The sequence below is a fragment of the Eleutherodactylus coqui genome, unplaced genomic scaffold, assembly GCF_035609145.1.
Source record: "Eleutherodactylus coqui strain aEleCoq1 unplaced genomic scaffold, aEleCoq1.hap1 HAP1_SCAFFOLD_801, whole genome shotgun sequence".
In the NCBI taxonomy this organism is placed as follows: Eukaryota; Metazoa; Chordata; class Amphibia; order Anura; family Eleutherodactylidae; genus Eleutherodactylus; species Eleutherodactylus coqui.
Window position 1 is genome coordinate 1 of NW_027102520.1, and position 25938 is coordinate 25938.

Genomic DNA, 25938 nt, shown 5'->3' on the forward strand with positions numbered 1-25938 from the left:
CGAATTAACGGAGGCGCTTTCGGGCATCTTCAGTGGCAGATCACCAGGCCCTGATGGCATCCCAATCGAGGTGTATGCCAAATACCAAGACATACTGGTCCCTACATAACTTGCTATATATAATGCGGCCTATGAGAAGGGAGATCTTCCTCTCTCGTTCTACGAAGCAACAATAGTACTAATTCTAAAACCGGATAAAGACCCCCTAGACTGTGGTTCTTACAGGCCGGTTTCCCTACTTAAAACTGATTACAAACTTCTTGCTAAAATGCTGGCTAATCGACTCAATACCATAATACTGGATTTAATCCAGCCGGATCAAACAGGGTTTATGCCCGGGAAGTCCACCAGAGACAACTTACGGAGGGCCCAAGTGGTGACGCAGGTGGGGGCGGCCGGAGGAGAGGATTGGGCCTTGGCCTCCTTAGATGCGGAAAAGGCATTCGATTCAATTGAATGGCCCTTTCTTTTTCAGGTTTTACAGAGATTCGGTTTCGGTGAGACCTTCATTCGTTGGATCACTCTTCTGTACAAATCCCCCCTAGTAGCTATTTCCATTAATGGGTCCTGCTCTCCCTATTTCCAATTACATAGAGGAACTAGACAGGGGTGTCCCCTATCCCCCATACTATTTGCTCTGGCCATTGAACCGCTAGCTATGTTGCTACGAGAAACCCAGTTATACAGGGGTGTCACAGTAGGAGACAGGGAAGACCGGGTGGCTTTATATGCCGATGATCTCTTGCTTTTCTTGGCGGACCCTTAGTCAACCCTGCCCCATGTGATAAATCTCATTAATATACTTGGTGACTTTTCGGGCCTTCAAATCAACTGGACTAAATTAGCCCTGATGCCTGTTTCCGGGGGAAGCTGTTTGGCAGATATCGACTCACTCTGCGGCCTCCAGATCTCCAATCAGTTTAAATACCTGGGGTTACAGATAAACAATGATGTGGGAAGGTCCCTAGAGCTAAATGTATACCCCCTTATAGATCTATTCAGGTCCAAGTTTAAAATATGGGGCTCCTTGCCGCTTTCAGTGGCGGGGCGCATTAACCTTATCAAACTGATAGTATTACCAAAGTGCCTATATATAATGCAGCACGTGTCGGTACATTTCCCATCTCGCTTCTTTAAATCCATGCAGTCCTTGATGTCTTCCTTTATATGGGGAAACTCCCGCCCCAAATTACGAATCTCGACGCTTCAAAGGCCGAAGCAAGACGCGGGCGCTGCCCTGCCAGATCTGTTCCTGTACTATGTGGCCAGTCAGCTAATTCACTTGAGACGCTGGCTAAGTGATGACCCGCTCCCCAACTCTGAGGCGCATCTAGCACATTACCTAAAAATCCCTAGATTGTGGCCCCTGCTGGAATCTCCTTCTACCCTAACAGGCAAAATGTTACCAATTCATAGGCCAGCATCTCAGGTCTGGCGGCAGGCCAAGTCAATTGGCCGTTTTATGGACATAATAGCTGACACTCCCCTTTTGCATAATCCTGGGCTCCCGGAATTACTCCGATTGGAAGATGCCCAGGTTTGGGAACAATATGGCATCCGGACCCTGGCAGACCTCTATCCACAGAACACCCTGTCTTCATTTGAGCAATTACAGAACAAATACGAGCTACCCCGCTACCATTTCTATAGATTTCTCCAGATCAGACACGCTTTGCAGGCGCAGTTCCCACCGCCCAGACCTGCTATTTCTCATTACCCCTTAATAGGCATCCTTTGCTCCTAGGGCCCTAAGGGACTCATATCGGCACTATACTCCCATCTTATCTCAATACGAGCCTCTCAGGATATACCCTCTGCCCTAGTAAAATGGAGGACACAGATACCGACTCTAACAGACGATACATTCCAAGAGCTTTTGGAATCTCCTCTATATGTATCCCCAGCAGCCAATAACAAAATGATCCAGCTGTATATAGTATATCAGTGTTATCTCACTCCAGCAAGATTGTACAAAATGGGCAGAGTACAGTCTACAAAGTGCATTAGGTGTTCCTGCAACTATTCAGATTTTTGGCATATGATGTGGGAGTGTCCTGTTAGTGAAAGTTTCTGGGGGGAGGTCACAGGTTTCCTCTCTGAACTTGTGGAAGTCCCTATTCCACCAAGCCCAGAGATCTGTTTATTTGGAATATTAGATGAAGAAAGCTAGCAACACCATAAAAAGATTTTTCTGTGGGAATCTTTGTTCCTTGCTAGAAAAACTATTGCACTGCAGTGGATGGATCGTAAGAACCCCTCACTCTCAATGTGGAGGAAGCTGGTCAATTCGGTCGTGCCATATAATTGTATAGTCTACAAGGGACGTAAGTGTCCTGGGAAATTTGATAAAGTGTGGGGTCTGTGGTGTGATTCCCCCCTCTCGTTATATTCACCACAATTAATGTCTTCATCTATTCTGGAGCTCCGGAGTACCCCCTAGTGGATGCACATTCTGGAGCGGGACCTGTAGCCTCAGAGATTTGGTCTGCTTATCTGATCTAACTTGAAAGCATTAAATAGTTATTTTTGATGTATCAAAGTGACTGAACCTCCCTACCAATCTAACTATACAAGGTTATGTACTATTTATGTGCTGCACCTGTCTATGACTGTATGTTCCTTATGCTACTTAATTTTCAATAAAACGAGTTTAAAAAAAAAAAGGTCACACCGCCCTATCCCGTCTGGGCCCAATCTGCAGCAGAAAGTAGGCCGACCGCTTCTATAGTGAAACCCGTTACACGCTGCCGTCACAGAGATAACAAATATCACTAGCGAGGAACGGCTAATACATTCCTGATGACAGATGGAAAACATACTGAAGGTCATACAAATGACCACCAAAATAACCTGCAGGGGGCGCCCTCCAGCCCCACGCCTGCCCTGCAAAGAATTGCATCTTCTACACCCTGGTGATCAGAGGGATCTCGTCCTTCATCTACTAAGACTTACTATTCTTATACAGAGGAGTCCACAAACTGGTGGTAAGAGGGATCTGGTCCTTCAGCCGCTAGGACTTACTATTCTTATGCAGAGGAGGCTACATCCTGGTGGTGAGAGGGATCTGGTCCTTCAGCCGCTAGGACTTACTATTCTTATACAGAGGAGGCTACATCCTGGCGGTCAGAGGGATCTGGTCCTTCAGCCCCTAGCACTTACTATTCTTATACAGAGGAGTCTATATCCTGGTGGTCAGAGGAATCTGGTTCTTTAGCCGCTAGGACTAACTATTCTTACACAGTGGAGTCAACAACCTGGTGGTCAGAAGAATCTGCTCCTTCAGCAGCACGGACTTACTATTCTTATACAGAGGAGTCTACATCCTTCTGGTCAGAGGAATCTGGTCCTTCAGTCACTATGACTTACTATTCTTCTACAGAGGAGTCTACATCCTGGTTGTCAGAGGGATCTGCTCCTTCAGCTGCTAGGACTTAATATTCTTATACAGAGGAGTCTATATCCTGGTTGTCAAAGAGATCTGGTCCTTCAGCTGCTAGGACTAACTATTCTTACACAGGGGAGTCAACAACCTGGTGGTCAGAGGGATCTGGTCCTTCAGCCGGTAAGCTCTTACTGTTCTTCTACAGAGGAGTCTACATCCTCGTGTGAGGGTATATGTATATATTGGCATATATTTTTATGCTTTTATACCTGTATGCAAGTTCTATTCAATGCTAAAATGAGAAAAACGTAATACGTCGCCTTACATCAGATATTCCAAAGGCTTTGCAAGGCGAAGACAAAATGTATCTTAAACACCGCAAGGAAGAACCGGATACGAAGGCCGTGTGCTTGGCTGTTTTCCCAGAAGCGCCGTATCTAGATAACGACTGTTCAACTACGTATATGATTATCACTGTCTCAGGCGGAAATGCGGACTTTACATATATGGTTATGCGGTGAATTTGAGCCAATGAGACCATTACCCATTCCTAATGATGTGACCAAAGGTTATGAGACCCCATGTAATCTGTAATAAAGTGCGCAGTTATGTCCCCGTGTGAGGAACTATACCAGACCTCCGTGTCTGGTGTCTCTTCTTTACCGCCGGCAGCGGGGCATTGGGGTGGGCCTGATTGGTACTGTACGCAGAAATTTCCCTAACACTCGTGGTCAGAGGGAACTGGTCTTCCAGACGGTAGCTCTTACTATTCTTATACAGAGGAGACTACATCCTGGTGGTCAGAGGGATCTGGTGCTTAAGTCGCTAGGACTTACTATTCTTATACAGAGAAGTCTACATCCTATATTCTGTTTGATATAGCAGTCATCCGTCATATAGTCGCTGACTAGTGTCACTGTAGGACCGGGATGCTTACATATCAGCAATTAATAAGGCCGCCTGGAGACGACTGGGTCGGATCCTGCTGCGAAAATTCTCGCAGCGGGACCCGACTCGAGCCGCTGCAGGGACCAGCGCGGCTCTGGCCCTTTGATGTGCCGGCTGCTGGCCAGCCAAACATGCCGGAGCAGAGCTGGCAGCTGGGGAGTGTGAGCCCCGCATAGAAATAGAGCATGCCACGATTTGTTTTCCGCACGTGATTTTGTGCTGACAAATCGCGGCCGTCTGCATAGGATTGCGCTTTCTAACACAATCCTATGGCAGCTTCCACGGGCGTAAATTCTGCGTGAAATCCTGCTGTGGAATTTCCACCCGTGTGCCGGGGGCCTAAATGTGTGCTGGTGATGTGTAGGCCTTCTGATTATACACTGTTATTAATCAACAACTGTGCAGTGAATGGCTCTATTAATCCAGCTAGCACAGTGTCCTGCCTGGCTCACACCCCACTTCCTGCCTACAAGCACCAGGGGCACATGCCCCACATCACCCCTCCACAGCTATGATCCTGCTAAATATATCCATTACCTGGTGATGGGAGCGGCTGGCGGGTCTCCATCATGGCCTCCTTGTACAGATCCTTGTGTCCTTCTAAATACTCCCACTCCTCCAAGGAGAAATAGACAGCGACATCCTGACACCTTATAGGAACCTGACAACACAATATACAGTCATTACCCAGAAGTCTCCAGTGCTGTTACTGTATAATGTCCCAGCATTCCCTGCAGCGTCACCTCTCCAGTCAGTAGCTCAATCATCTTGTTGGTGACTTCTAGAATCTTCTGTACATTGATGTTCTCATGTATTAGGGGGTGAGGTGGGGGCCCCATGATTGGGCTCAGGGGTCTTCCCCATCCATCACACACAGGAGCCCAATAACCATCACTAGAGGTCTTCCTCACTACTGTGTAATCCTGTATATGGGAAGACATTAATAAGTATCACTACAGACATTTCCAGAGTCCATCACCTCTCCAGTGACATCATCTGTTATTACCATAGGTAAGAATGATGTAATGTGACATCATCAGAATCTCTCCTCTCTCCAGTGACATCTGTTATTACCATAGATATGAATGATGCAATGTGACATAATCAGAATCTCTCCCCTCTCCAGTGACATCATCTGTTATTACCATAGATAAGAATGATGTAATGTGACATCATCAGAATCTCTCACCTCCCCAGAAAGCTAGACGAGTATCTCTAGGGTGAGGTTGAATACACTCTCCGCCGTCTTGTTTCTATTCTTCTCCATCTTTGATGAATCAGTCCTGTAGGGACCTGAATGGAAACAATATGAACCAATGTAAAAACCACAAAAACCAACATCTCCAAGTTCAGCTGCTTTTTACAGGGTTTTCTCTGAAGCGCTGCAGTGTTTTAGCGCACAATATAGATGTCTGCAATGCACATGCGTGTTGGGATGTATGTGTGACATCGGGCAGCAGAATCCTCCGGACAGCCTCCCTTTAACCCCTTCCTGCAGCCATTTCTCCTCCCCACCGCCCAACGACAATTGCTATTATATCTGCTAATAAAGCTGGATGAGCGCCGGTATTGTGAGGGACAAGTAGGATTTTTAATAGCAGCATTTAATGTGGGAGAACCTTAGAAATACTTTATTAGGAATTCATTTAATAGGAAATTTTATAAAAACATTTGCTGGAATCCTTTAACCCCTTAGTGCTATAGGTAGTACATGTACGTCCTGCAGCGTCGGGGTATGTATGAACGCGTGGCGATCTCCCTCCATACAGCGCGAGCGCCGGCTGTTTATTGCGGCTGATACCAACTCCGATAAGCTGTCAATTCTGATAGCGCCATTTAAAATGGGTTGAGATCGCAGGGAGCCGTGCAGGTGTCATGGCAGCCGGGGGCCCTCTGTAACGCCCCGGGGCTGTCCTGGCAGAATGCCTATCAAGCCATGCCCGTGGCTCCTCCAGAAAAGGAGTGAGACGATGAGCCCATTCCCATCTAATTACTTCTCTGTACTAATTACTTACTGACTCCACGACCTAAACGTTTACCAGCGTCCGGATCGCGGCATCCAATAAGCCGCACAAACCTCAGTAAAGTTTACACCGCCCTATCCCATCTGGACCCAATCTGTAGCAGAAAGTAGGCCGACCGCTTCTATAGCGAAAACCCTTACACGCTGCCGTCACAGAGATAACAAATATCACTAGCGAGGAACCGCTAATACATTCCTGATGACAGATGGAAAACATCCTGAAGGTCATACAAATGGCCACCAAAATAAGCTGCAGGGGGCGCCAACCAGCCTCACGCCTGTCCTTCAGCCACACGCCTGCTCTCTCAGCCACTAGGACTTACTATTCTTATACAGAGGAGTCTACATTCTGGTGGTCAGAGGGATCTGGTCCTTCAGCCCCTAGGACTTACTATTCTTTGTAAGGAGAATTTGTGTTTATCAAAGAGAAGATGATCCCAGATCTCGTGCATCTGGGCCCAGGAGAAATACAAATCACACCAGCCTGTGCGGTATCAGATGATTTCTAATTTATTCTAAGGTGTATTTGGTTTTTATACTATAAATGACATCACAGGAAAAGTACATACCTCCAAGATTAATAAGAATACATAATAGGCTGAAACTAAAATGATTAACATAAGTTACACTTATTGAGGTGTTACTATAACATACAATGAGACCGTTATGAGTTCAGTGAGAAGGAATGCAAGGGAGGCAGTCTGGAGACTCTTATCTTGTCTGTCTACCCTGTAATGGTATAGAAAAGGTTTCGTTTAACCCCTTCACTACTTATACTAGCAGCAGGCTATATCTTTCTAGTCTACAATCCAATAAAAGAACAATTAACTGATACATTGATCTACAATTTTCTTAACATTCCCCACTTTAGATCAATACACCAACACAGTAGAATAGTAAATACACATATATAATGACTCTACCACAGACCCCTGGCTTCCTTCGGCCCGAAGCTTTATTACCAGAAGGTCTGGGTTCACACTTCACGACTAAATATGTAATTATTTCATATAAAAGTATTACATTGATCCATATATATAAAGTCATTCCACCAAATGTATCCACAATTAGGCCCGCCCCCAAGAGAAGCTTGGCCTTGATTTATTATTATCCGATTGATGCTTCTTTCTTCATATATAAATGATTGTCCATCATGATATAAAATCTTACTTATTGAAGTGTCAATCAGTTATTTAGAGCGATCCTCCGGTACAATCAGGACACACTGGAATCAAAATGTCACACTTTAGAATCATCAAAGTAAAATGGAGCTTCCTTCATAGAACTTTCACCCATTACTTGTCATACAGAGGTGGTCACCTGACCCAGTAAGCCATCTTGTTCTCCGTCATCTTGTATATTTTGGAACATAGTTTTCGTGATGGAAGTGTTAATAAGGTTTGTCGCCGTCCTCGGATACATGGAATACGGCAGCAACCGCAGAGTACTAGAATGGAGGCACATACTGACAGACTAGTGTGGAGTATATGACTTGTGACCAGTGTCTGAACAAGCTTTCAACCAGTCCCTGAATGGATCGTCTATGCCAGTTATCAGCTGGTTCATTTTATTATGCATTTAACCCTTCCAGTGCTCAGGTATCATCTGGTGCCGTGTTATTAGGAATGAAATATCCTTTAATCATTTTACAAACTCTGCTAGTAACATATAACAAGAGCCATTCTATTTTGCCATGCCATAAGTGAGGTATGTCCTAGTTGTTCCTCTAGGCCCCTGATTGCATCTCTAGTGTAATTAACAAATCTCTTTTGGTTATAGTATGTGTAATTAATCCAGTCTACATCTTTATTCACTGTTACCCACCATGCAAGAAGAGACTCAAACCCCCTGCAGCCATCTGATTTCTTGCTCTATACTCGTCCGGTACCCCCCTTGGGACCACGATGGCGTCAGAGGAACCTGTGGGAGAGAAGTTCCTAGTTCTCCAGACAAGGCCCTCGCTGTTGCCCTTGTAGGTCATGAGGTGCATAGGCATTATCAGTTGTACCAAGCACAATCCCGTTAGGGCCTGTACCTGGCACCTGTTCTAGGCCCGGTCACCACACAACCCCCACACGTCTGTGCGTGCTCTCTGTAGCTCAGGCCATATCCCAGAGACAGCGTGCCCTTTACGATTCTCCTTTCCGCACAGTATCCCTCAGGCAGTCTCCCGCAGTCTGCCTTGGTCCCATTACCAGGTAGTGCGAAGTAAGTATAACCCAAGGATCGGAGACAACAGCAGGTATTTGGTCCATGCCCACAGGTGGAAACAGCAAACTCAATGTATAACATGGATCCCTTATCTGTGGGGGGTAGGTACAGTTAAGAAGCTTAATCACACATTTTACGTTCATCACAGCTTGAAGACTTGTCATTAACTTTTATCTATCGTGGGATCCAGTCTTTCTATCTCATATAATTATTAATAACATATTTCTCTATACACAATGTTTACTGCATAACATAAAGATTCACACAACTACTACTACTCCAATCATCTGCAGAGTGGCTTGATCCTCCAACCTTAACAACCCCCCTTCTGGAATTTCTCTTATCAAGGAGAGGTGATGGAGTAAGATAAACAGAGCTTTAACTGTGTCTAGACTCCTACAGCTAGCTGCAGCATCCTTGTGATATTCTTCCCTTAATAGGAACACTCAGGTCTCACATTATCAACAACTTAAAGGGGTTGTCCCGCGGCAGCAAGTGGGCTTATGCACTTCTGTATGGCCATATTAATGCACTTTGTAATATACATCGTGCATTAAATATTGGCCATACAGAAGTTATATACTTACCCCCTTCCGCTGCTGGCGTCCCCGTCTCCATGGCGATGACCAAACTTCTCCTCTGGTCGCCGGAACAGTCGCGCTTGCGCAGAGAGGAATCCTCTTCTGGATGGTCCAGGCTCACGAGCTGCGTCCTGGCTCCTCCCCCTTCTCAGCGTCATCACGTAGCTCCGCCCCCGTCACATGGTGCCGATCAGCCAATGAGGTGGCTGGAATCGGCAGTGGAGCGCAGACAGCAGAAGAACATCCACGGTGCACCATGGGAGAAGACCCGCGGTGCACTGTGGGAGAAGACCAGCAGCAGCCATCTTGGAAAGAAGATTTTTTAAAGTTGCTGAACGGGGATTCAGGTAAGGGAATTTATTATTTTTTTTTAATAACACCTGGCAGCAGTATTCCTTTACAGGTACTGGGGGACTGGGCAAAAAAAAAAATTTTCTTTAGGCGCGGGACAACCCCTTTAATTGTTATTTTTCTCTTACCTGACATTATCACATTGAAAACACCATTTAACAATCAAAATCACTGCAAACCAATCACAGACCTGACATGTACACAAATAACAGCAAGAATGGACGTTCCCTATTCACACAAGTTTATACTAAACTTCATTCCTGATCATCTTCATTACAAGTCTATTCATTTCAAGCAAGCAGAGCATCGCTAGAGTCTGTCACACACCCCCCTCCCTTTTTCTCACTGAACTCTCAGGGTGCGTTCACACGAGCGCATAAACGGCGCGTTTTTGCGACCAAACGTATATACGTGACCATCTGAGGCAATGGTTTCGAATGTATTCGTTCACATGGGCGATTTTACGGCGCGTAAAAACGGCAACCCGCGGAAAAACAGACATACGCGACCGAAATACGTGCCGGCGAATATTCGCTGGCCGAAAAGACTGTTTGAAAAGTAGGAACAAATGAAAATACGCTTTGTAGCGCTGGTCGTGATCGGCGAAAAACGTTCTTTCCGGCGATTATACGCTGTGCTTGTGCGAACATAAATACGTCTACGCTCGTGTGAACGCACCCTAAAGCTGAAAGGTGGGGGTGAAAGTGAAACAAGCATTCCAATGTAACAGATGGTTTAACCATTTGTGAGCTGACCCCACCACACAGAGCAGCACTCAAGCCATTGTCTGTCATCTTCATTTAATACGGCTGTAAACTTTCATTCCTTCACTGTCTCATCCCAGGACTGTCTGCATCATGTAATCATCCCTTCTGTCCTGCTGCCTACTATCCCTGATCCTTGTCAGTACTACCGTCACCCCTAGCAACCTGTCCCCTCACTACCGTCACCCCTAGCAACCTGTCCCCTCACTACCGTCACCCCTAGCAACCTGTCCCCTCACTACTGTCACCCATAGCAACCTGTCCCCTCACTACCGTCACCCCTAGCAACCTGTCCCCTCACTACTGTCACCCATAGCAACCTGTCCCCTCACTACTGTCACCCATAGCAACCTGTCCCCTCACTACCTGACACTTATCTGAAGGAGACCATACATATTCCTCGCTACGACTAAATATCCCGCAGTATCACCCTGAGTATCTTATAGCGCACACTTAAGGTAGACAACATATCATCAAGACGCAGAGGACAGTGATGGAGGCTTCTGACTATTCCTACGCAATTCAGAGAAGGCTCGAATCACTGGTGTTGTGTACTACAAGTGCAAGCATTGGGATGCCAGGTAAAAGGTACATCTATGGGATGTGAGAAGCCAAGATGGCGTCTGGGGGGCGGCCGAAGGTATTACAGCAGGTACTAAAATGGCCACAGGCCATGACTAGCACTAAGATGGCTGCCAGGGACGTGGCCTGACTAAGAGTACTATCAAGCCAGGCAAACATCTAGCCACGCCTTACTCCATTGTGTGCAATGCCAACAAGTCCCTCATCTGACACATATCTATAGTAATCTGTATTTGTATAGCGCCAACATATTCTGCAGCGCTTACATAGACAGGCGGGATACAGAAAGACAGAAGTACAAACATTACAGAACCACGGTTACATAGTAATCAGCTGATGGAAACATTAGGGGTGCGGGTCCTGCTCCAACGAGCTTACATACTACAAATAATGGGGGGATACAGAAGGCAAAGGGGCTGGAGATGTGCCCGGTATGGTGAGGTGGAGATGGGCACGGTATGGCAGGGCTGGAGTGTGAGGGATGTTATACACATAGACAATGGTCAGACATTTGGCCGTGTGATGGCAGAATCGGTATGACTGCAAGAGTGATTTATGATGGCTAGCAGGGATTGCAGTCAGTAGGTCAGGGAGCAGATCTACCAGTATGGTGCTCGTCACTCCTTCTATACAAGTTACACTCAGCGCTCCCCCCAGCATCCCCCATCGTGTAGGATCGGGTAATATGATGATGACCTCTGACAATTTCAGGGCAGTCATCAATAGCGTTCCCCAGACTCACCAATACACCAAAAAGAAATGCTATTCCTGTCATTTTGTCCTTACCGAGGAGGCCCTCGGGGAAGGGGTGTGGATTTCTTCACCGGGTTGAGACGAAGACCACCTAATGTGGCTCCCCTTTTGTAGCGGGCTAAACCAGACCCCCTCGGCACACTGCCCCTGCTCTGCCTGTGTCACCTTATTACAGTGTGATTGGTGAATCTAGACCTGCTGTTCAGCAATCCTTATTGCAGTAGGAGTGGTCAGCAGTACCTGGTAAGTACAAGCGGTACCTGGTAAGGTCTTTCTCACTTTGGGGTCTTCCAGTTCTTTTTCTTTATCCCCTTGATGAGGACCCAATCACCTGGTATTACTTCCCTTAGTGATGCTTTAGCCACTGTGGCTGCATTCGCTGACCTGTGGGAAACACTTCTATCCACTTGGCTAAAGCATCCATGATAACTAGGCAGTATTTCTTACCTTCACATTTGTATAATTCTCTGTAGTCCCTACAAATGTGTTGGAAGAGATACTGAGGTGCTGGACAGCGCCCCTCCTTGGTCTTATATTCCCTTGTGCATTGTGTTTAGCTGTAGTCCATATATATGTGTAGGGGCACTGAGGTGTAGGACGGCGCCCCTCCTTGGTCTTATATTCCCTTGTGCATTGTGTTTAGCTGTAGTCCATATATATGTGTTGAGACACTGAGGTGTAGGACGGCGCCCCTCCTTGGTCTTATATTCCCTGTACATTGTGTTAAGTTGTAGTCCATATATATGTGTAGGGACACTGAGGTGTAGGACGGCGCCCCTCCTTGGTCTTATATTCCCTGTACATTGTGTTTAGCTGTAGTCCATATATATATGTGTAGGGACACTGAGGTGTAGAATGGCGCCCCTCCTTGGTCTTATATTGCCTGTACATTGTGTTTAGCTGTAGTCCAAATATATATGTGTAGGGACACTGAGGTGTAGGATGGCGCCCCTCCTTGGTCTTATATTCCCTGTACATTGTGTTTAGCTGTAGTCCATATATATATATATATATATATATATATATATATATATATGTTGGGATACTGAGGTGTAGGACGGCGCCCCTCCTTGGTCTTATACTCCCTTCTGCATTGTGTTTAGCACAACTAATACAAGACAAATTTTTTTTTTTTAGAGTAGTTTGTAAACCCCTAGGCTGTGAATACTTTCCAAATGAGTGCTACCATCCCCCCTGTTAAGACATGACACAGGCCATGGCTCAAAAGTGCTGCACATCTGAAGAACGATTTAGGTAAGATAGTTTTTCTTTTTTCTACGGAGATGTACAGCCCATCTACAAAGAGAGAGTATTCAGCATCTACCAGAGATACATCCTGCAGATCTGGTCGGGGTAACACCTTATGTGCCATCTCTCCTAGACAGTTGTGTGGAGGACCGTCTGAAGAAATAGGCAGTAAGGTGGATGGATGGAGCGTAGTACATCCCTAGGTTGTCAGGTGTGGCTGTGAGAGCAGTAGTGTCCTGCAGGGGGATGTCTACAAGGACTAAGATATGAGTATAACTAACTGTGTGCGGTATTTTCAGTGTGAGTGGGAGGAACAGCACTATAGTGGCAGAAGGTCTGACTGCTTCAACTGCTGTTACTACTGCTTGTACGCAGGGTGGGAGCGCTCGGCCACTAGATCTAGTCTGCAAGAGTAGTATGCCAGCGGTCTGTTTCCCACCGTGTTCCTGAGTTAACACAGAGGTCATATATCCTTCCCCTGAGTCAACAGTTGGCACAAAGGGCTTGCTGTGGTTCAGCAGCCCCCAAGACTGATGTGCCCACCAGAGTCTGCTTTAACCTGACAAATCAATAGAAAACAACTATTAGCAAAAAACTTTCTGTGCTCAGAGAATTGAAAGTTTCGACAACTGGTTAATGTCAAATAGCAGAAAGGAGTCACACTTACTTAACTTTCAATGCTCTGAGCGCAGAAAGTTTTTTGCTAATAGTCGTTTTCTATTGATTTTCTTCTTGGGAAAACTTTCTTATGAGAGACCCCAATTATTTCCGCAGCTCTCCCCCTTTGGAGGATTAGAATTGCATACTTTCGTTCAACTGAATGACGATCCTGAGGTGCTGTCTGGGTATTTTTTGCGTGTGAATTTTAAACTGACAAAGGCTTCCTCACAGGGCGCATCCCACTGGATCCTGTCAGCTGCAGCCAGAGGTTCATCACAGATGAGTCTGGTAAGAAGCGCTGTCAGAGATGCAGAATTTGGGATCCAGGCTCTGCAGAAGTTCGTCATTCACAAAAAGGACATCATTTGCTCGTAGTTTTGGAACCTCCAGAATTGCTTGCCCACCTTCATCTGACAGGTTATACCCCAAATATTTAACCATTTGCTGACTGTATTGGAGTTTCTACCTGTTTACTTTATGGCCTTGCTCATAAAGAAACCTCAAGGGTGCAACTGTTTCCCCCCACAATTCTCTTCACTGTCTGCTGCTGGCTACCAACATACAGTAGTAGCTGACTACCTGTAGGAGGTTGGAACTGGGCTAAGTGTGCTGACTTAGCCTGGGAGAAAATTGTAGGAGATTCACAGCAGCCCTGAGGTACTCTGGTGAAGGTATACCTAATTTTATCATAAAATCTCATCTCAACAATTTTACTGGACATATTCGAGACTATATTATGTAACATTTCACAGGCTTATTTGTCTCTAGGTCTGTTATAACTGGTTCAGAGAGGGATTCCTTGTGAGTCCGGCCATTAACCCCTCTTACCATGATATGACTATTACTGCATTTTACATTGGGTACATATTGGGATGTATTAATGCCCTGGTGGCTCCTGTGCCCACCAGGAAAGTAATCATCCGCCCATTCACCTGGAGATCTATCTCAGGCAGTAGAAATTGCCAAGAGATCCTCCAAGTGTTATACATCCACCGCTCCTAGTCATTTTTCCCCAAGGTGCTTGAGAACATTGTTTCTCAGGGCAATCTCGGGCAAAATCACCAAACTTCCCATAATTCAAACACACATTTAAATCCCCGAGCTGCATCCCACCTCTGCTTCTATCTCTGTCTCTACTTTCACATCCTCTCGCTGTCCAATGACCTCTCTGACTTTCTTGAACCATCGTATCACATTCCTCTCCCCGTATAATAACTCCCACTTTCTCACCCTTTTCTTTGTAAAACTTTTCTGCATGTTTTTCATATTCCAAAACATCCTGCAAGGATCCCATCCTCAAGGTAACCATGTACCTCATTATATAACCTCCTATTCCCTTCTTTACTCCACTTACAAACGCATTCTTAATTGGCTGATTATATGCAGCATTAGGATCATCCCTCTCCCCCTAATTAACCCATGGAAGGGGTCTACCATCTCCTCCCTTCCCATTCTAATTTCCTTCTACAGAACTCCAGTCTGGCTCTAGAATTCTTCTATCTGCTCTCTCTATTTTTCATTCAATTGTAACTCCTCATTAACCCTTTGAATTGTTCATCAAACTGTCAGGGGTCTATTCTTTATATGGGCGTGACAGTTTGGGGCTTCTTTTAACCAGGCTTCCGCAGTGGATAATCCGTATTTCTGCTGATCTTTAGCTGATTTTGTCCGTATTTTATCACATAATTCTTTACAACTAGGAGCTTTTAATTATTATTTTTTTTAAACCCATACTTCTTTTCCCACTTATGTCACAATATTTGACATAGTCAGGATCTAACTTATGCATGTACTTCTTATCCCCTTGAAGGGCTTCCTGTCGTTGGCAACAACAACAGAGACATGCACAGGAGAATGCCTTACAGTTTATATTTCCCATTGTTAGTAATTATGTTCTTGGTGCCGATTTACAAGACAAACATAAAACAAGCCTCTGGCCACTAAAATGTTTAGTGAAAACGCAGAAGATCCTTACCAGAATCAGTGCTTCGCTATATACACGAAGACTCCTTTTTGCTTTACCGAGTAGGGCCTGTGAACACTGAACACAATAAAGGGCTTGTCCGAAAACAACCTGCACAGCGAGGTTGGTCCTTAATGTGTCCTAGAGGTCAGTGCCCACGTATCGGATCTGCTTATCTCAATCACTCACACATTCGCTTCATGCATTATAAGACAACAATACAAATATTACATTATGTTAGTAGGCGGCCGCCCTCTTTATATTCTTAGTTACTCTATAACACAATATCAAAGAAAAAGTAATAGAAAGATAAGAAGTAAAGTGCCTGGACACCCCTGTGTGCCATGACGTCATCTAACCGCTTCTTTTATGTGCACGGAGTAATTCTTTCCTGTAGCCTTCTCACAATGGCTATGGTCTCACATAGACTACTGCTATTGTCCCTTGACAACCCATTCGTCTATACTTCTCATTTACCTTACACATTTCACATAGACTACTGCTATTGTCTCTTGACAACCCATTCGTCTATACTTGCCTCTCATTTACAAAGCACATTGTAAATTCTACTAACACTAAAGTATACAGAAGAAGAAGAGAGAAGAAAAGTTTAACCATTGTTATACTTACTACACGTTATCTGGGAGGCTTCTAAATTCTCAGGCTAGTTCGGAAAAACGTCACTGTTTCAGACAGGATGCCTGACTGGCCTCTAATGACGTCTAAGCAAGACGGAGGTCTTTTAATGATCAGAGAGTACTTCAGACCCACCTTTTCACAGCCAGGCTGTCCTCTCCCTCTGTAGTGAGTCTTTCCGGCTCGAAGGACGAAAAATGTAAGGAGAATTTATGTGTTTATCAAAGAGAAAACAATCCCAGATCTCGTGCAGAAGTCTGGGCCCAGGAGAAATACAAATCACACCAGCCTGTGCGGTATCAGATGATTTCTAATTTATTCTAAGGTGTATTTGGTTTTGATACTATAAATGACATCACAGGAAAAGTACATACCTCCAAGATTAATAATAATACATAATAGGCTAAAACTAAAAGGATTAACATAAGTTACACCTATTGAGGTGTTACTATAACATACAATGAGAGCGTTATGAGTTCAGTGAGAAGGAATGCAAGGGAGGCAGTCTGGAGACTCTTATCTTGTCTGTCTACCCCGTAATGGTATAGAAAAGGTTTCGTTTAACCCTTCACTACTTATACTAGCAGCAGGCTATATCTTTCTAGTCTACAACCCAATAAAAGAACAATTAACTGATACATTGATCTACAATTTTCTTAACATTCTTATACAGAGGGGTCTATATCCTGGTTGTCAAAGAGATCTGGTCCTTCAGCAGCTGGGACTAACTATTCTTACACAGGGGAGTAAACAACCTGGTGGTCAAAACAATCTGGTCCTTCAGCCGGTAAGCTCTCACTATTCTTCTACAGAGGAGTCTACATCCTCGTGGTCAGAGGGAACTAGTCTTCCAGCCGGTAGCTCTTACTATTCTTATACAGAGGAGTCTACATCCTGGTGGTCAGAGGGATCTGGTCCTTCAGCCACTAGAACATACTATTCTTATACAGAGGAGACTTCAGTTTGGCCAGAAATATTTGGACAGTGACACAAGTTTTGTTATTTTAGCTGTTTACAAAAACATGTTCAGAAATACAATTATATATATAATATGGGCTGAAAGTGCACACTCCCAGCTGCAATATGAGAGTTTCCACATCCAAATCGGAGAAAGGGTTTAGGAATCATAGCTCTGTAATGCATAGCCTCCTCTTTTTCAAGGGACGAAAAGTAATTGGACAATGGACTCTAAGGGCTGCAATTAACTCAGAAGGCGTCTCCTTCGTTAACCTGTAATCAATTAAGTAGTTAAAAGGTCTGGGGTTGATTCCAGGTGTGTGGTTTTGGATTTGGAAGCTGTTGCTGTGACCAGACAACATGCGGTCAAAGGAACTCTCAATTGAGGTGAAGCAGAACATCCTGAGGCTGAAAAAAAAGAAAAAAATCCATCAGAGAGATAGCAGACATGCTTGGAGTAGCAAAATCAACAGTCAGGTACATTCTGAGAAAAAAGGAATTCACTGGTGAGCTTGGGAACTCAAAAAGGCCTGGGCGTCCACGGAAGACAACGGTGGTGGATGATCGCCGCATACTTTCTTTGGTGAAGAAGAACCCGTTCACAACATCAACTGAAGTCCAGAACACTCTCAGGGAAGTAGGTGTATCTGTCTCTAAGTCAACAGTAAAGAGAAGACTCCATGAAAGTAAATACAAAGGGTTCACATCTAGATGCAAACCATTCATCAATTCCAAAAATAGACAGGCCAGAGTTAAATTTGCCGAAAAACACCTCAAGAAGCCAGCCCAGTTCTGGAAAAGTATTCTATGGACAGATGAGACAAAGATCAACCTGTACCAGAATGATGGGAAGAAAAAAGTTTGGAGAAGAAAGGGAACGGCACATGATCCAAGGCACACCACATCCTCTGTAAAACATGGTGGAGGCAACGTGATGGCATGGGCATGCATGGCTTTCAATGGCAGTGGGTCACTTGTGTTTATTGATGACATAACAGCAGACAAGAGTAGCCGGATGAATTCTGAAGTGTATCGGGATATACTTTCAGCCCAGATTCAGCCAAATGCTGCAAAGTTGATCGGATGGCGCTTCACAGTACAGATGGACAATGACCCCAAGCATAGAGCCAAAGCTACCCAGGAGTTCATGAGTGCAAAAAAGTGGAACATTCTGCAATGGCCAAGTCAATCACCAGATCTTAACCCAATTGAGCATGCATTTCACTTGCTCAAATCCAGACTTCAGACGGAAAGACCCACAAACAAGCAAGACCTGAAGGCTGCGGCTGTAAAGGCCTGGCAAAGCATTAAGAAGGAGGAAACCCAGCGTTTGGTGATGTCCATGGGTTCCAGACTTAAGGCAGTGATTGCCTCCAAAGGATTCGCAACAAAATATTGAAAAAAAAATATTTTGTTTGGGTTATGTTTATTTGTCCAATTACTTTTGAGCTCCTAAAATGTGGAGTGTTTGTAAAGAAATGTGTACAATTCCTACATTTTCTATCAGATATTTTTGTTCAACCCTTTAAATTAAACGTTACAATCTGCACTTGAATTCTGTTGTAGAGGCTTCATTTCAAATCCAATGCGGTGGCATGCAGAGCCCAACTCGCGAAAATTGTGTTACTGTCCAAATATTTCTGGCCCTAACTGTACATCCTGGTGGTCAGAGGGATCTGCTCCTTCAGCCACTAGTACTTACTATTCTTATACAGAGGAGTCTACATCCTGGTGGTCAGAGAGATCTGGTCCTTTAGGCACTAGGACATACTATTCTTATACAGGAGTCTACATCCTGGTGGTCAGAGAGATCTGATCCTTCAGCCGCTAGGACTTACTATTCTTATACAAAGAAGTCTACATCCTGGTGGTCAGACGATTCTGGTCCTTCAGCCACTAGGAAGTACTATTCTTATACAGAGAAGTCATTATCCTGGTGGTCAGAGGTATCTAGTCCTTTAGCCACTATGACTTACTATTCTTATACAGAAGAGTCTACATCCTGGTGGTTAGAGGGATCTGGTCCTTCAGTCACTAGGACTTACTATTCTTATACAGAGGAGTCTACATCCTGGTGGTCAGAGGGATCTGGTCCTTCAGTCACTAGGACTTACTATTCTTATACAGAGGAGTCTACATCCTGGTGGTCAGAGGGATCAGGTCCTTCAGTCACTAGGACTTACTATTCTTATACAGAGGATAGGGTACTGGACAGACCCCGCTGACCATAATGAGTTCAGGATGGCAGTTTCCTGGATAAGTAGCACAGTGTGGTGTAGAGACTTCAGGCTGTTATGCTGCATGATTAACGCTGTAAAAAAAAACTCCCCAAAAATCTATGGCAGAATTGATGCATTTTCTCTCCCTGCTATCATAAAAAAAGTAATAAAAGTTTTACAATATAGTCAATATACCCAAAAATGGCACCGATAAAAACTACAGTTCGCCACGCAAAGAACAAGCCCTTATACGGCCGCGTCGACGGAAAAGTAAAAAAGTTATGGCTTTTGATAAATGGAGAAGAAAATCCGCCAAAAATCGTTGCGTCCTTAAGCCCAAAATAGGCCGTGTCATTAAGGGGTTAACCGGAGCAACCAGCATCAAAAGAGGTTGCATAACGAGAACATTGTTGTTCCTCCTTACAAGGCACTGGTCAGACCACACATGGGATATTGTGGACGCTTTTGGGCACCAGAACAAAAGAAAGACATATCACAGCTTGAGCGGGTAGAAGGGCGGACAACTAAAGTAATTACTGGAATGGCCGGACTACAATACCCAGAGAGGCTATCAAAACTGGGATGATTTAGTTTAAAAAGAAGACAGCTGACAGCCTGATGACTATGTATACATATATCAGGGGACAGTACAGAGATCCCTTCCATCATCTAGTTATACCCAGAACTGTAACTAGGGGCGCTCTAATAGCTATTGTAACAGGGTAAGAGGAATGGTCTGGAGTGGAAGGTATGTGTCCCAGAGGTTATTAGCCTCTGTGAGGTAGTCCGGTCCTCTTCCACTCCAGGCCAGATCTTACCACCTGTCCAGCCTACTATTTAAGGAGACAGGTGGAAGGTAACAGGAGGTGTGTGTCTGGGAGTTACAGCCTACAATTGCTTTGTGTGACTTCCCCTGTGAACAGAGAGAGAGAGACGCTGGGGACGAGGCGCTACGTAATTGCAGCAGGACTCCTGGAGGGGATACGCCTGCCCTTGGACTGGAGCCACAGAGAGTGTGGGCATGAGGACCAGCGGCGCTCTGGACATCCACAGGTCTGTGCACCTCTGAGGACTTGTATGGCTTCCTCAGCTGAGGAGTTTACCTGCGTTACCTCCGGACTGTGGAGGGTTAATCCTGAACAGAGACTTCGTATGAAATTAGCTGCACATACATGGCCAATTTCCAGTCAAACTCTGCACTTTTATCTCATATCATCCCCAGTAGTAACAGGGACCCCTAACATCATCCTCCAAAAGCCCGTGTGGTCATTGTGACCCCCCCCCCCCACACACACACAGTGGCCTGTGCAGTAATCATTGCCCCCCTAAACACATGGTGACCCGAGCAGCAATTGTGACCCCCCCCCCACACACACACACAGTGGCCCGAGCAGTAATCGTGACGGTGACGCACGCACCCCTAGTTTCCCCCTGATACAATTACACTTACTGCTTGCAGGTCTTATAAGCTCCGCTGATCAACTCACTCAGTACTCCACAGACCAAAACCTGCAGAGCCGCGAGCTTCCAGGAACTGTGATGATGTCACTGTCATGTGATCACTGATGTGGGAGGAGTCATTGGTCACATGACCAGGAGGATTAGCTTCTGCAGGATTCTACTGCTGGATGTAGCAGAGCTGTATGTGTGTAATGTACACGCTCCTGTACTGTATGTGTATTGCGGATGTAGCAGAGCTGTATGTGTGTAATGTACACGATCCTGTACTGTATGTGTATTGTGGATGTAGCAGAGCTGTATGTGTGTAATGTACACGCTCCTGTACTGTATGTGTATTGTGGATGTAGCAGAACTGTATGTGTGTAATGTACACGCTCCTGTACTGTATGTGTATTGTGGATGTAGCAGAGCTGTATGTGTGTAATGTTCATGCGTCCTACCGAAAGCATTTCAAGAAAGACTCTGGTTTCTATATAGAATGTAGTCTTACTAATGCGACGCTAGCCACATACTGTTCCGAAAGGTGGTCACAACTCTGGAAAGACCCTAAAACCGACCCTACCCAAGAACCTGAGCGAAGCATCTTTTAGCCTACTTACCTCTAATACAGCCTAAGCTCGCAGCAGAGTGCGAAAAAATCCTCCAAACTGCAGGAGGCCTCCATTTTCTCTGATGAAACATCTCGCTCGTCGATGGAGGACTTATAGCTTCCATCAAATACCAACACTGAGTCCTAACCATAGCCCTTCAGAGAGTCCTACCTCCATCCGGCCAGCAATTCTCTTAGCCCAAATACAAACATTATTACAGAAGGAGCCGGCCAAAACCTCCTCCGAAATAACGACTAAAATCTCCAATGACATCCGAGAGCTCAGCCAGAGGACAATCGCTCCTGAAGACAGAATGGATAATGCCACCATAGTCCTAGACTCCCACAAAAAAAGAAATAGAACTCCACGAAGAGATACATTTCCTTCATGATAAGTGGGAAGATGTTGAAAATAGGGCCTGTCGGGACAACATCCGCATCCGTGGAGTCCCTGAATCCATCAGAGATCTACAATCACCAGTGACGGAGCTGTTCCAGGAGCTCTGCCCCAGCATCCCAATCCATCGATTGGACCTCGATAGAGTTCATAGAGCTTTGTGAGCACCAAACCCAAACGGCTCCCCAAGGGACATTGTGTTATAACTCCACTTCCACAGCACTAAAGAGCAATGGATGTGTGCTGCTCGATCTAACATTCCAGGGCTTTGACTATCAGCTGTTTCCCGGTTTGGCACCATCTACACTGTCCAAGAGGAGGTCCATTTAAATGATAGGAGCTCGGACGCATCGAGATAAAAGCTTTCTCCTCTCTTTATTCAGTATGTGCCCATCATAACAAGGAGAACACAGACGTCCTGAGGACACGTTTCAACCTTCTCAGGTCTTGATCACCTCATTCACAATATGTTACTTCCTTCCTTAAATAGTAATCTTATTGCATTTTCAGCTGTTAATTAACCCTTACATATCCCTGAGCACAAGCACTAAAGCCTGGGCTCCCCGCTCCTATGGGAGTTGCCACTTATATGCATTGCTTCTCAGATTATATTGACCTCGATAACATTCAATATTATATAAGGTTTAAAATAATAAATTTACTCATTATATTAAACTGGGGAATAATAATTATATTAACTGCGATTCGGAAAACGTAATATACATGATTTCCTGTAATTTATGCACTCTTCAATATATAGGATGTACTATGAGCAAATGAAGGACTAGAATAACAGAACATGTAAGACACATAAAACATGCCAATATCAGTCATTCTGGTATAACGAAGCGCTTTATTGGGGAACTCTCACAGACATTGGAGGGCGTCAGTTATTGTGGTATTGAGAAAGTCACGAATAACAGAAAGCAAAATATAAACCAAACTGAATTATTATAAATAGAGCATGCCGCGATTTGTTTGCCGCGCGGCCAAATCGCGGCCGTCTGCATAGGATTGCGTTTGGCGACGCAATCCTATGCAGGCTTCCAGCAGCGGAAATTTCACGGAAAATGCCGCCGCGGAATTTCCGCTCGTGTGCAGGCGGCCTTTCTCATTTCAAGATAAAGTGCATACTATTTTATCCCCTGAGGGTGCCCGACGCTGCTTCAAAGAATTAACCCTTCAACAACCTCCTCCTCAGCCGGGCTCCACAGCTTCATCTCCTACATCCCCCTCACCTCCAAAACCTACACCTGGAGTCAGAGGGAAAAATGCGGCAACTTCCTGAAATGATCCATAATCTCCTGGAGTCGTGGTTATGAAAGACTTTTGAGACAACAAGACGTCAAACTTTTCTGCCGACTCTTTCTTTCTCACCTGTTGTAAGCATCTCCTTGTATTCAAATAAGTTAAAATCACCTCACGACAATACTCATGAGTTCCCATCCAACAGACAAGGTGAAAGAGATATGACAGACATACTCCTGGCGACAAATCTTTAGGAGATTGGAACAATGCACCTCCTAAACAGATTGATACCTACAAACAAGTCACGTACAGGTATCACTGTCAGGTTTTGTTTTGTTCTTTGCTTTGTTCTTTTCTTTTGGTCAGCTTCCCTCTCTCTTCCTCCTGTCTGCTTTCCTCCCTTACCCTCCCTAACCCCCATAGGGTCTTCTCCGACCTTTTCTATCTTTAGCCATCAACAATGTAAACCACCCCTTTCGGAGCCAATGTGGCTTTCTACCTGTAAACCCTCCCGTAACAATGAGGAGTCCAGCAGTTGCTGCCGCTAAGGCAGTCCCACCCATCGCTCCCAGAATTAATCACATTCGTTGGCCGCACCGTTTCCCCCTGCTTCTTCCTTCTCCCTGCTCCCCCAAACCTCTCCTCCCATGGGGTGGAGTTTCTGAGACAGTTTCCACTCTTCATATTCCTTCCTTCCACCCATGGACCTAAAAATAATTTCTCACAACGTACAGGGCTTTAATTCCCTGCAAAAACATTCAAAGACATTCTGATGCTACAAGAGCAGAAACGCAGATATAGTTTGCCTGCAAGAAACCCACTTCTCCGCCAACTTTCCCCTACATTAGCTTTCTCCCCAATACCCCACATTTTAATCAGCAAAAGCACCAACCACAACCAAGGGAGTCACCATCTGCTTCAGTGTCAGTTCCTTTCACACATGTCTCCATTATTGTGGACCCAGAGGGTCATTACCTATTACTAACTGGCTCCATCCAAAATGTTCCAGTAACCATCATCTCCTACGATGCTCCAAATTCAAGGCAAATTCAATTTTTCATGAAACTTTTCGAATTGGTTGAGGCCAACAAAACAGACACTAAAATTCTCTGCTATGACTCAAACTGAATTCTTGACCCGAGTCTGGATAGGAATTCTACCACTCTCCTAGCCCAACCTCTGCTGCCCCAACATGCAATCTCACACAACTTTAAGTCCCTCCTTCAGCAATACCACTTAGTAGATACTTGGCGGGAACTAAACCCAACCACTAAAGACTGTACACACTTTTCAGCTCCGCACTCCCTATACAGGACAATAGACCAGATTCTAGTTCCTGACACCTTTGTACCTCAAATACTGCAGTCTAAAATCCTGTCAGTCCCATGGTCTGACCATAGCCCGCTGTCCACCACCTGTAATTCCTTGGTGTCTAAACCCACAAATACATCTTGGATTCTTAACGACTCACTTTTATCAATCACTGAGGTTGTATCCCTATTAACGCCACAACTGGAGGAATACATTCATATTAACAGTCCCTCAGCCTCCTCCCCCATTTCTCTTTGGGAAGCACACAAAGTAGTGATTCGAGGTCATCTAATACAAATAGCAGCCCGCAGTAAACAGGAAGGCATGTCACAACAACTGAAATTAGAACAACCAGTCTCTCAGCTTGAAGAGGTAGCCAAAAAAACACCCATCTAAAATTAATCTCCAAGCATTATCTTGAGCTAGAACTGAACTGGATCTTTGCCTTACTGGCTCAATAGAACAGAGATTGCGTTAGTCCTGTCAGCGATATTATGTATTCAACAATAAACCCTCCACGCCCCTAGCCCTCAGATTTCACTCACATCCCAACATAAATTCCTTTTACAAGCAATGTACAAACCAAAATGAAGTCACTGCAAATCCACACACAATAACGCGGGAATTCCAGAAGTTCCTAGTCAAATTGTACTCACAACAATGTTCCCTCCCTATAAACCAAATCTCGTCTTATCTCCAAGAAATGCCACTATCTACACTTGAAGAAACATTCCTTGACAATCTGGCATCTAAAATTACCCAAGAAGAAGTGACAAATGCCATGAAAGCACTGAAGACCAATAAAAGACCTGGCCCAGATGGCTTTTCGGCCCTGTATTATAAGACATTTTCACCAATTCTGTGCTCCTATCTAGCAGAGACCGTCACCAAATCGGCCAGACAGCCCTTCTGGCTTCTATATCAATAATACCCAAGCCAGATAGAGACTCGTTAGACAAACAAAATTACCCCCCCCCCCCCATATCCTTAATAGACATATAGCTTCTCACCACAATCCTAGCGGCGTGTTCAAATATGGCCCTTCCTTTACTAGTTGGTAAAGATCAAGTTGGATTTGTCCCAGGCCCTTGATAGTATTCAAAGAGTAATCCACCTCACCGACCTCTGTAGAACCAGAGGTATCCCAGCAATGCTTCTATCCCTAGACATAGATAAAGCTTTTGACACTTTTGGCTGGGAATACCTATTCTTGGTCCTTGACCGGTGAGGGTTCCCTGGAGAGTTCCTCTCATGGCTACGGATATGCCCACCCCAGGGCCTTTGTACGTTATAGCGGCTTCTATTCCGATATATTCCCGATCCATCGGGGGACACGACAGGTTTGCCCACTGTCCCGATTACTCTTCATCCTGGCCATAGAACCTCTGGCTATTAAAATTCGTAATAATCTTGATATAAAGGGGATCGGAATTGCTTCGGTTCACCACAAACTCTCAATGTTTGCAGATGATCTGCTAATGCTCACATATCTTTCCCACACACTACAATATCCAACCTAATGGCAGAACTATCCAGATTCGGGTCAAATCTCTGGCTTAACAATTAACCATACAAAATCCAAAGCATTTAACCTCACGCCATCTCCCGAGTCAGTAGATTTGCTTCAGATGAACTTTCCCTTTCAGTGGGCAAC

The 25938-nt window shown here is 44.9% G+C and overlaps 1 protein-coding gene across 1 annotated transcript; it reads right to left on the reverse strand.

Moving 5' to 3' along the window:
- Positions 1-4765: 4765 nt before the first annotated feature.
- Positions 4766-20798, reverse strand: LOC136604691 (oocyte zinc finger protein XlCOF7.2-like). Its single transcript, XM_066588915.1, has 4 exons — positions 20729-20798; positions 5520-5623; positions 5074-5253; positions 4766-4991 (listed from the first exon to the last, which is right to left on the reverse strand). Exons 3-4 carry the CDS (start codon positions 5167-5169, stop codon positions 4851-4853), a joined length of 237 nt encoding a protein of 78 aa, XP_066445012.1. The 5' UTR covers positions 5170-5253; positions 5520-5623; positions 20729-20798; the 3' UTR covers positions 4766-4850.
- Between the last annotated feature and the right edge of the window lie 5140 nt (positions 20799-25938).

Excerpts from the sequence above, each read along its gene's own strand:
- LOC136604691 (XM_066588915.1), bottom strand. The coding sequence starts at position 5,169 with ATGGGGCCCCCACCTCACCCCCTAATACATGAGAACATCAATGTACAG. Across the intron at positions 4,992-5,073 it reads TTGAGCTACTGACTGGAGAG|GTTCCTATAAGGTGTCAGGA; the intron begins GTGACGCTGCAG and ends TTGTGTTGTCAG.